The sequence below is a fragment of the Tyto alba genome, unplaced genomic scaffold, assembly GCF_018691265.1.
Source record: "Tyto alba isolate M040663 unplaced genomic scaffold, T.alba_DEE_v4.0 Super-Scaffold_38, whole genome shotgun sequence".
Lineage (NCBI taxonomy): Eukaryota > Metazoa > Chordata > Aves > Strigiformes > Tytonidae > Tyto > Tyto alba.
The window spans coordinates 14,298,818-14,311,357 of record NW_024881313.1 but is presented as its reverse complement, the minus strand read 5'-3'; the positions used below and the strand labels follow the sequence as shown (position 1 = coordinate 14,311,357).

Here is a 12,540-nt window from a genome sequence, read left to right as displayed (position 1 = left end):
CCACAAACACCCAAAAGTAGGAAGAAGCATTAAGACAGGAGATCTCACTTCTCAGTGTAGGAAACCATGCGTGCACATGTTTGAACACAGACCTCCAAACCAGAGTTGCATACACAGAGATAGAATTTTTCTGTCATGATCCTGCTGATGGCCTTTTAAGTTTTGGAGATCTTACCTGCATTTTGATTAACACCTATCATTCTTTGATGAAAGATGTAGTCGGATGCTGCTCAAGCTACTCCAACACTGAATAATTTGTTCTAATCTATTCTTTAAAACCTATTCTAATTTACTGCCTTACTTAGATGAAGTGGGCACATCTGCTAACTTCCCAGAATTAAATACCCATTGACTGAGGCAAAAACCCAGAACCCTGAGTAAGTGATGGTTCGATTGGTTGTTGAGAGAGTTCAGGGAACTTGGGATAGGAAACAGCAACTTAAATATGAAGACAGGTAGAATTTCTTCCTCCTACTAGCTGGATAATTGGCATTTGGCTCGGGATCATCCTTGTGAAAGCATCCTCCCCTGCTGACTAAGTGTACTTTTAGGCAGTATGCAAACACTATCAGGAAGAAGGTAGAAAAATATGTGCCTTTCTATGACTACATATTTGGAAATCTACATACATTTTTTCCTACTATACAACATCAGAAAGAAAAACAAAGAACAGAGAGTGTTAGTTGCTGTTCTCTCCTCATCTCCTTGCAAAGCCAGAACTAAAAAAAGACTCCAACATGCCAAGAAACCTTCTTTGAACCTTCCATTTCCTGATAGGTTTAAACTTATCCTCTCAGATAGAAATGAAGTTCGGCTTGAGGAAGGAACATTTTTAAACACTCGGTGAATAAATATCAGGTAGTATTCACCTACAGAAACTGAAATATGTGAAAAGATAACTACAAAACTGTGCAAGAAGGTGGAAAAATCTGTGATCAATGGCATTTTACACAATAATCTGAATTCCTGTACATCAATTTCAATAACAAAGGAAGTATCAACAAGATTACAGTGTCACAAATGGAGAGAGAGAAAGCATAAACTCTATTGGGGAAATAGCAAATAGAATTCAAATACACCAAATCACTGTTTCTGTCCTTTTCCTAAAGTTTTCAGTTTAAGGAAAACTTGTTCGATTTTATCAGAAATATTCAGACTTTCATCCCCTATGTTTCCCTCCCTATGCAGTTCCACAATTGCTCCGAAATATTATGTTTTAAATTTGCTCAATAGCTGCTTAGCTCAACTGCCAAAGTTTTAATACTCCAAAACACTAATTACTCAAAGGCATCTGAAGGAGGAGGGGAAAAAAAGCCTGCTTCTACCTATTTATAAGGTCAGCTATTAACTGTGGTCATCTAGCTACACACCACCTTCTTCCATATTCTAGCTTTGGAATTAAGGTTGCTCTTCACAATTCTTCAATTGCCCTAATGATCAAGGACATAAAATTCATAGTTGTAAAAAGCACATGTATTACTCTACTGATAGGTCCCTATAATTGCAAAAACAGTTTTTAAAAGCCTTGAAACCTTTATACTTATGAGATTTTTTTTAAAAAATAGACTTCATGAGTTTGAGGGTATATTATCTTCACATAGGACAAATGTACGGTGAGACCTGAAGATTGGAAAAAAATTAAAGACTGCATGCTAACACCCTTCAAGTAAAACTATTTTCTTAGTATTTCTGTTTTGAACAGAAGGCATAATCAAGTTCCAGCTATATAATTTGTGGCTAATTTCAATATAACCTAACGATAGTTCTACAGATAACTACAACTCTAGGATTATCATTGCTCGTTTACCAAAACTTAGACATTAGCAGGTGAATTTAATTCTGTATTCTGGAAGCTTTTACAAAATAAGATATGCTGGTCAAAAAGCATTTAATGTGCTTTAGAAAGGTCAGTCTCTGAAAGACTCTTCTTCAATTTACAACATATCATTAACCATTTGCCTCCCTGATCAGTTTGTTTTGCTGTCAGAGATTTCTGTCCTAAATACTTGAGGTGCTGGCGCAGTACATTCTTTACCTGCTTTCTGTGAAGCACTGCACTTCATAAAAAAGGTGACCCTACATGTCTGAATAATGACACATCTGTGCATTTCTTTCAACATTACATCAAATTTAATTAATCTAGCAGTATGCAATAAGATGCAGTGTTAACATCTTTTTTCACTATTTGCACTATTCTTAAGCAAAGAGAAGTAGTAGTAATACAAATAGCACTGATATGTCTGGGAAGTCTTCACCTGTCGTAAGGACAGTTCATGGAGCACAAATTAACGGTGTCAAGAGCAGGCTCATATGAAAATCTGTAGTATCTACTGAAAGTATGAAGCTATTTGGACACAAGTTGACTGAGAGCTTGGGTGAGAACCAGAATTCTCAGCTTCCACAGCAAACACTGCGGTGTAACTATGCCCTACCTAAAACCAAATGAAGCTCCAGCTGATGGCAAGCCCCAGATCCTCCAAAAAGCCTACATCTAAATTCAGTAAACACAAACAATGGTGCTTGAGAAAGAACACAAACCGTCAGGCATAAGAAAGGCTGCTGTGGGGACAAAAACATTCTGTATCCCACAGACAGATGTGGAGAGTAAAGAAAATGTGTCGCTAAAGAACAGAAACATCTTAGAATAACTAAAGCAATCACAAGTTGCAGTAGTACTATTTATTACAATAAACTCAGATTGGATAAGTTTTCCAAATACGGTATCTGCATTAAAAAAAAAAAACACAATGATGACTCCCATAAAAGGTCCCAGATGGCTGTTCCCAGAGGGATATAAACCTTCTTCCAGCTCTCATCCAAAGCCTTTGAGATTGGGTCTCCTGCTGAAGGGATGATCAAAGCACCAACATTATTTATGCTAACGTGGACTGGCTGGTAGGGAGCAAGACTGAGGTGACGTGGAGGTCATAGTCATAAAGGCAACAGTAACCTAAAACACAAATGCACAAAACCTCTCTGTAGCTAGGCTTTTCATTTTAACCTTTATACATTTTAATATGGATAATTCGTAAAATGACATAGTGCTTAACAATTCACATGTGTGTCAATAATTCAAAAACTACCAATAAAAGAAAAAAACCCTAAGCACTGCATACAAGGTTCCATCATCTTCACCACTAAGGTCAATCCCTTTTACTCTCCCACATTTCTTTTTTTGCTTCTTTTGCAGTGACATCGCCATTCAGGAAACAAACAGGTACCTCTCCACATCAACCCAACCAACAGAACAGCTCCAGTGAGTTCAGCCCTGGCATCAGAGCAGAGAGACAATCAGCCCGGTATCAGGAAGGCAAAACAGGCAAAGAACCAGTCCCAGAGACCTGGTCCCAGCCTAGCCTAGGGCTCCAAAAAAGAACAGGTAACCTCCTAAAACTATAGAAGTAGTGATGATACTCAGATTTTAAAATTACTTTTTAAAGGTTTGGCTGCCTGGGCACAAGTCTGACATCTCAGTGCACTCTCTCAAAATAAAACATGTGGTTTTGTATTTGCAAACTCCATTTTGCTTGGCCTCTGAGGGTCAGACCCATTAGCACGCTCTACTACCTCAGTCACAGCATGATGCAAAAAACAATCCATCTATGAGCAGAAAGGCACATGCGATTTAAGATTTTTAGGATTACTGAAGTTCCACCAAGGTGCACATCCAGAACCGCCACAGCCCTGACTCAGCACGCACAGACATTTCAGACACACTGACGAGGTGTCCCTGCTCCAGCCCAGCAACCATGCATGCAGCACATTACAGAACTGTAGTAAGCTTCAAGCACAGCAACGCTCTGAACTGTGGCAGATAGAAGTATCATTCATGCAAAAAGCATAAACAGTGCTGGCAACAGAGAATCCAAATCTCCCTCCTCCCAGCTGGGTGCCCTAACTGCTAGCAACTGAAGCGGGTTCTGTCCCACTCCTCTGTCCCCTCAGTCCTTGTGTTGCTAACTACACAGCGTCCCTGCCTGAGAGATGCAAGCCTTGCTGTTTGAAGATCCTCTGGGACATCCCTATCTTTTCATTTCCCATTGGCTGACTTAGATGGTCCCGAAACAGCATGCTGACTGTTGTGGTACATGTTTCTGGACACCTCAGTTAGGCTTCCCAATTCTACTTCCAAAACCAAGTGGATAAAAGTTAGGTATGGAGATGTTAATCATCCATTACATTTTGGTAAATACCAAAAAGTCATCTTAGTCTAAATTCCAGGCTCTGGTTTTCACATGGCCAAGAGTAAGCCAGGCAGTAAGGCAGCTATCTCCAAAGACTGACCTTACAGGTCAGTTCTTGCAGGCTGCCTAGCCATGCGAGACATCAGAAGCAGATGAATCCAGCAGCTTAAGTTAAGGACCTCACAAGTATCCAACAAGAGGAAGCTGATCAGGCTTGTGACAAGCTCTATTTCCTCTGTTTCTTCTTTAAATGTACATAGTTTGGTGTACATGCATTCACTTCTCCACTCTCTCTCAAATGTTTCTTTTTTTCCCTCTTCAGAGGAAAAGAAAAATGCCAACAACCCACTCCTTATGAGCAATTTCATCCTTTAACACACTGGATTTGTGCAGGCCAAGTAACATTTTTGGTAAAGAATGTAATTGCAATTGCACTTTTCTAAGGTATTGTAAATAGCATGAAATTATTTTAAAATGTTATGAAAAATGCATTTGCAGTGTTCCTGTAAGTATTTTAACAAAGCTTCAGTTGAAATTGCTTTATTCCAAAGCAATCGGAGACAGAATATTTTTATGAGGACCTCTTTATACCCCTGTAAATGACTGAGATACAGATACCTTCCACCAGAAAATACGCAACCTTACGTTTTACTAGCCAGAGTGATCCAGCACCATAAAATATCTGCTGCTCTGTTTCTGAAGACTGCGTTGTAGCTGAAGCAAAACAGCATGACTAGCAGAGTCACAGTAGAGCCTAGAGGCCTTGTGCAATTTTTGGTTTGGGGCCATACAAACATGCAGGCTCTACTCAGTACAGTGAAGCCATTCTACAGCCACAGCAGCAGAAATTCAACAGATCAAAAGCAAAAATGAAGCTAAAATTAAGCAGCACAGTCATGCCATCTCCCAGGAAATACAGTATCACATACCTCCTTTTCATACTCCTTGGACAACATAGATAAATAAAATAGATATTGGCCTAAACAAGCTGGTCAGAAGACACATTGTTATCATTCAGGGCTGTAAGCTTGTCTACATTACAGGATCAGGAGGAGTGCCTTTAATGTACTGTTTGAAGCACACTTGGAATGGCTTCTTTAACCTCCTGGGACACAAAGCTGCATAGAAAGAGGAATTCATTTCCCGATGTGATAAGATCCAGATAACTTCACTTTTCAGCGGACATCACAACAGATGAGACACACGTAAGGATGTACACGTTACTGTTGAATCCAACAACACTCTCCTGGAGTTATACATGAAGCAAGGTCACCCTGCAATTCCTCTAACAGGGACACCATAATGGAAAAGAGCAAGTTTCAAAAACTTGTTAAAACCACTGGCAGCTGCAACATGCACACCCATCAGTAACTCTCTAACATATTAAAAACATAAATCAACCTGTTTCATCACCTCCTCTCGCCCCCACCTTGCTCTGATAAAGAAAGCCGGGAGGAAAGAGTAGAACAAAGAAACAGATAAACTCAATTGAGACTAGAACCCCAGTGTAATATAAGTTCCTTTTCAGGCTAACTCGGCGTCCACTGCAGAATAGAGCTGTATGGTCTTTTTCCACAAGAGAGTCGCTCCACAAGCACCTTCCCGGGGATTATTCTTGCCAGTGGGCCCCATAACTCACTGTGCACCTTGTGGGATTAGGACTCAAGCGGTCCTCCTATGGGTAAATGTCAGAAGCAAAGGCCTGTGCAGTGAAAGAAACCAAATGGAACTAAACACATAAATGATGGCGGGGAGGACACGGAAGGGGAGTAAATGATTTGCTTTCTCCTCTGTTTCAATTGCAGTCATCATGCATGCTACTTTGTACTTAGAAAAGGTTTGAAGTTACCAGCACTCACACAAATTCAGTGTCACTTTATCAGGCAAATTCTGGTCTCTTAAGAAGTCATAGACAGCATAAATACACATTTTTTTCTGAGGGGGAAAGTGAAAAGAAGCGTCTCATGATACATGAGGTGCTTAAGAATTTACACACTTATGCACAATTCCAAAATGTAACTCCACATCAGCAAGCACTGCTGGACCTGTACAGACTAGCAATAGGACCTTCCAGTTGGATCTTACATGGTGCTGCTACCACATCCCAAAAAATTACCAAGGTGCCATTAAGTGTCGTGACACTATTAAGTCTACAGTCACAATCTCTGTGATGCTTCAGGGAAACAGAGATTGCTCTCTCCTTACTCATCAACCACTTTCCCTCCACGATTTTGATCTCACCAACTGGCTGGAGCCTGTCCACAAGGGACTCCACTCCTTCCATGGACACAGTAGCCCATCATGATGCTAGGATCCATCACCTGTTCCTTCCTGAGGGCCCAATGAAACCATATGCAATACAATACAATTCTGCTCTTCCATTTTGCTGGAGGAAGGGAAGAATGGCATCATTGAGTGCACAAAAGAGTGAATTCAGTCTGTTCCCAGGCACACCCCACCCTCCTGGTAGCACAGGGGAGAGGAGCATGGGAGAAGGAGCTGAACGAAGAGGCACGATGGAGCTGTAGGATGCACAAAGGGACACACTGGGCATGCATGACAGCAAAATAATTGACATGGTATGGTTGCACCAGCATCTAATAGTTTCGGCATTGTCTGGAATCATGTTCATTTAGAACCTCATTGCTGTGGTGTTTGTATTTCAACCATTCCTTATCCAGACCTCACTAATTCACATTGCCCAGTGCAGGCATTGGATCATTTCTGCACACAAGAAGGCCCACAGAGCCAGGGCCAGCAGCACCAATCCTTCGCAGAAATCCCAATTAATTCAGTCGAGATGATGCTTCTAGCAAGGGTGGGGTGTTCAGTGGGAAATGTCTGACTATGTTAACACCAAGACAAACAAGGAGCCTGTGATGGGGACTAATTATTTTTTATATGACAAGGTTTAGTATTCTAAAGGTAAATACGGCAGCAACCGGAAAGAAAATGTAACTCCACTGGTACAGTTTCTGTAGTAAACAGTTCCAGAAAAACACAAGCGGAAAGAAGATTAAAGAATTGTTAAATATACAAAAACTGCATAACAAATTTTCTTTACCTTGCATTAGAAACATCCCAAATACTGTCATGTAAGTAAAGTCAGCAACAAATCTCTTTGTTACTGATGTATTTCTGACAGTCAGACACTTGTTCTTCACAAGACTAACACATGCACTTAAAATTCAGCATGCAAGTAGTCTCAAGTACATGCCTTCATTTGATCAGTCATTTTACTGATAGCTTTTTTAGTACGTGATATTTGTGTTCATTTTGTCCATAAGCCAATAATTATAAAGTCACTTATACATTCTGGGTAATAGAGGCAACCAGTATGCCCAATGGACAGAAGTTTACACATGCACAAAAAAACAACTACATTAGAGACAGAGAGATATTCCACAGTATTTAAAAATCAACTCCTATATCAGTACTACAAAGTTCAATACAAGGATTGAAATGGATTCACATGCTATCCATAGCAGAGGTGAAGTTTAATGGTATGCAAGTGCCTCCATGCTAAGCTCACTGTTCTTCAACGGTTTCTAAGCTTTAATTTATCTACCGAAATTATTCAAGTTTGGTATTTTCGTTAATGCAATTTTTAACTTTAAAATGTCACGTAGTGGCTATAAAATACAAAATTTAAAAATATTATATATACAAGTTCCCATCATACATATTAGTTTCTGACCTTAAGTTGAACAGACAAAGTAGCACAGTGGCAAAGGCAAAATCGGCTATGGAAAGGGGTCCATCTCATTGAGAAGTACCTTAGAACTTCCCACTGAAAATATGTTTATATTTTATCAAGCAGTAAGACTTTAAAAAGATAGCAAGTCACACTTCGTACATGCATGAGACAACAGCTATGCCCAGAACTGTGTAGCAGTATATGGACCAACGGTAGCTTACATTCACTCAACAGGCACAGTTAATTTTGCTGTAAAATACACACCAGATGAATGGCAAGGGGCATTAGCTAGACTATGTAACTTCTCTGTAGAAGTATCTGACCAAAGGGCAGAAAAAACTTTGTGAATGCATTGTTAAACACTCAAAATGAAGAAATAAAGCATGACATACTATATAAAATGTCATTATTGCTCTGTATATGCATTACCATAAAGCCTTTCCACATAGCCTGTTTTCTGTGCAATTCAGAAAAAGAAGCCAGTACCTATGGTGGTAATTTAGTTACCAGTGAGGTAAAAATCTACTCAAACATCTCACCTGCAGTTTTTACTGGCAATTTGTGTGCATATAATTTACAGTGCAGTTTTCACAAAACACTTTCAGAAAATGTTTTCAAAGATTAAGAAAAGACAGTGATGTGCAGTATACATTATTTAAAACCTTGTATAAGTTGTAAGACACTGAGTAATATACAACGAAGAAAATTAAATGGTACTGTAATGGACACTAAAGATTCCATGTATAAAAGCTTTGCCCATTTCTTGATACCTGAGTGCTTAACTATGCAGCCTTAACAGTATCCCATTTGGGTTTTCCTTTTGACAGACTGAATTCTGAGAGTCTGCTTAAAATGTCAACGTTTGAAGTCTTGCATGTGAAGAACAATTACATTCAATCCCAAAGACTAATATTCCTAAAAGGGTATAATTAAAAAATTAAAGGAAGTGGTCATGCAGGATACTGGCAAGGAAAAGGTACTGAAAGGATTTTAGAAAAATCATTTGACTCACCAGTCCATTGTTTGGCTGAGGTGAAAAAGGCAAACATTACTGAGATGCATCAGTGAGGACGTTAGAACACAAATCAAGGCCCATGCCTGCAAGCACATGTGAATAACTTCAGGCCCAGAAGCTATTTGTGTAGCAAAGTTATTCATATGTGTGCTTGCAGAACCTGAGCTCAGACATTACCATCAAAAGTACAAAACACTGCTTAGATTTTGCCATTGACTTCAATAAAATTAGAAATTTACTGGTGTTTATCAGCACCTATTTCATCTCAAGAAGATAAAACCCCTTAAGTCTCACAAGGTAACTTAATAATTAATCCATTCTAGCTGCTCCCAGTTCCACCTTTTTTTTTTTTTAAACATATATCCCAAAACACATTCAAGCCTGCAACCAGAAGTCTTCCTCAGAAGCTATGTGAGGGCTGTAAACACTGCAGTACAAAGTGCTGCATCTGTCTTGCAATGCACCAAAGATGCTGATGACACTAGTCACAAATCATTATTCTTTTTATCAGGTATCCCCCTGCCAAGCCTGATGTAATTGGAACCATGTGATATTCAATTCAGTTTCTTCTTAAGTGTTGAGTCTTTCCAGCATATGCTTGTATAGATTTTGGTGGTCTGAAGTGTGTAATAAACCAAGCTAAAGGAAGATGGACACCATACAAACATGTGGCTTGGAGCACACATGTCTACCTGATTAGACAAACACAAACTACATATACAACATTTTTAAGTACATGTGACTAGTAAGGATTCAAACAGATTGCAGATTAAGAACCGCTACCTAGAGAGGAGAAGGTAAGTAAATGGTTCATAAATTCACTGAATGGAAGACTCTTAAGTCTTTTAACACCAACAGTTTGGTAAAATGTAACTGATATGCTGTGTGTATGGACCAGTGGGCAATTAAAAAAAAAAAAAAAAAAAAAAAAACAAGACAGAATAGCTAAGATCTATAAATAATAAACATAAGATTTGGTGATGACAGTTTCATATACCCTAGCAAAGAGGAATCACATATTGCCCAATCCATTAAGACAGCATACATTTCAGATAATCTAAGTTCTTAGTGAGAAAGGTGTTGACAGAAGCAGCTCTGTCATGGACTCTCTGAAATAAAGGAGCATACAACTCCTGCCAGACTGAGCACAGGTGCTGCTTTACGTTGCTTGGGGAAGTTTTGTTTTCTGTTTTCTCGATAGACGTTTCATCACTGACTTTAACAAAAGCAGGATGTGACCCAATTTTTTTTTAAAGTGTTAGTATTAAAAAAATAAACCTAATAAAAGCCTAGTAGTAAGTTTTGAAACACCAACAGTACAAATAATTTTATCTGCCATTAGAAGTTGAATATCAACTTTTTATATGGCCTTGAACCAGCTAATGACCTTTTTTTTTGGGGGGGGGGGGGGGGGATGGAAGTGTGTTATTGAAGAATTGATAAAAGTAATTCAATTGATTTATCCTTCTGAAACAGCAGGAAAATCAAACTAATGGGTATCTCTGACAGGAGAGCACTGAGAAGTGAAACCGGTTGGAAATTGCAATCAAATATGAAAACAGAAGGTAAAAACTGGTATATGGAGAAAATGGGAGAAAAAGCTAAAAGGGACCATCACGCTAAGGCCTGCAAGCCGGGCAGGGCCAACATCAGTGCCCGCTCTGGGCACGGCAAGCCCTACAAGGTCCTAACCTGCCCGCCGCTGTCCCAAGGCCCTACTGCATTCTCTCGTCCAACACTAGGTGTACATACAACACGTACGTATGTCTGGTTTTATTCACCTCCACGCTGGGCAAGCACGCGTGGGGCTGGGCGCTCCCCGAGGCACAGCTGGGCCTAAGCGCGCTGGGCGGAGCCGTGGCCGGGGCGCGGGTGCCCGGCGGGGCGGGGCGGCCAGGGCCGCGCCGGTGAGGGCCGCAACGAGCCGCGGCGGTGCCGGCGAGGCGGGACCGGCCGCCTCTCACCTTTCCTGCAGCGGGGGCGGCCGCGCAGTGTCACGCTGATGGTGCATTACAAGCAGAGAGCAGGCCCGCTCCCCCCCCCCCGAGGCGGGATCCCCGCCGCGCCGTCCCGGTACCCACCGGAGACAGGGACACTGAGTGGGGAGGGAGGGGAGAGGGAGGCGGCCGCCCCCGCCGCGGGCGCTCGGTAGCCCCGCAGAACACCCCGCTTCTTCCCCCGGGGCTGGCGGCGAGGGGCTGCGGAGCCGCCAGGAGAAGAAGGAGGAGGAGGAGGAGGAGGAGGAGGCGGCACCCGCCGAGTTTCGCCAAGGACAGGCCCGAGGTCAAACGCGGCAGCCGCCCGCCTCCCGCCGCGGCCCCCCTTCCCCGCCGCCAACGGCCGCGCTGGCGCGCACCGCCAGCCCGCCGCCCGCGCCGCCGCCGCCGCCCGCGCCGCCTCACCCGCCCGCCGCCGGCGCTGACTTACCTTGGCAGCCATGCTGTGCCCGGCGCGGCCACCCCCTTCCCGTCCCTTCCCTTCCTCCCCTCCCCTCCCCTCCCTTCCGACCGCGGCAGGCAGCTTCCCCGCCTGCGCACCAGCCCGCCAGCGCCGGCCGTCACCGCTCTCCCAGGCGCGGACGGGGCGCTCGGCGCCGCCAGCCCATTGGCTGCGGCCCTCCTCATCGCCCGGCCCGGCGAGGGGCTCCGGGCTCCGCGCCCTGCGCTGGGCCAGGCCAGGCGGCGGGAGATGCAGCCTCCGGGCACCGGCGGGCCGCGGGGCGCTTCGCGGCGCGCACGGCCTCACCCCTTGCGAGGGGGACCCGGTTTACCTCAGGTTTTTCTCCTCGGGCTACGGCGGGTGGCCTAGCAGCCCCCGAGTCGCCTCAGAGGGGCCCTGCAGACCCTCCGGCCGCTGGAGAGAGGCCTGAGTGACCGCATCACCAATTAGTGATTCGTGCTGTTAACCCGAGGAAATTATGCCTCCGGCGTGTTCGAGAGGATGCCAAACACCTTCACAGCAGCCATGCTGGTGGTGCGCCTCTCGGCAAACCCTGCTCTCCTGCCCAGGGCTATTCCCTTCCCCGCGAGCCAGACTGTTGTTTGAGGGATGTTTCATCCAGTTGCTGTATCCCGAGGCTCTGTTCTGGGGTGTCCCAAGAACGAGCTGTGCTTTCAACCAAATTTTGTTAGTGCCATTTTAGCTCCTAAGTCGGCGTGAACGTGTCACGTAAGCAGCCCCACTGGAGTCCACGGCTGTACCCAGGATGACCACAAGCCTCACAGTTTGCAGACTGTCTACAGACAGGCTGTTTGGGCGCGTTTGGCACCATACCATTTGGCGTGCAGGCCGGTGGCTGCAACCAGGGCAATTGCCAGCCCTGCTGATGCCCCTCTCTGTCTGGCCTCAGGGCTTCTGGCTCCTGGGGAGGTTTTAGGCTGGCCTGAGGTTGGTAGTGCAAACAGGGAACTTGTCACGTGCATGTAAATAAAGGTTGCTTATACAAGTAGCTTGGGGGTGAGGTTTTGTGTTCATAATGGAGTGTCAAGTTAGTCATAGCTTTGAGGTGGATCTTCCAGCACTTTCCCTAAAGTGAGTTTCATAAAGATACTAAAAAGGCAAAGGATTTTAAAGACTTTAAAGATTTTTAAAGATTTTAAATATAAGCCAGAACAATTAACTGTTTAATTGTTTTCTATTGTCTT

The 12,540-nt window shown here is 43.3% G+C and overlaps 1 protein-coding gene across 3 annotated transcripts in view; it reads right to left on the bottom strand.

Moving 5' to 3' along the window:
- Positions 1–11,408, bottom strand: part of SLC25A13 (solute carrier family 25 member 13) — a 102,475-nt gene extending 91,067 nt beyond the window's left edge. The window contains exons 1-3 of one of the 3 annotated variants that reach the window (XM_042802059.1): positions 11,324–11,356; positions 8,894–8,908; positions 5,114–5,128 (exon numbers count right to left, since the gene is read on the bottom strand). In XM_042802059.1, coding sequence (XP_042657993.1) covers positions 5,114–5,128; positions 8,894–8,908; positions 11,324–11,335 — 42 coding nt within the window. In that variant the 5' untranslated portion in view covers positions 11,336–11,356. Of the gene's footprint in view, positions 1–5,113; positions 5,129–8,893; positions 8,909–11,323 lie in introns of all 3 variants that reach the window. The other 2 variants (XM_042802060.1, XM_042802062.1) reach the window with 2 other exon arrangements.
- Between the last annotated feature and the right edge of the window lie 1,132 nt (positions 11,409–12,540).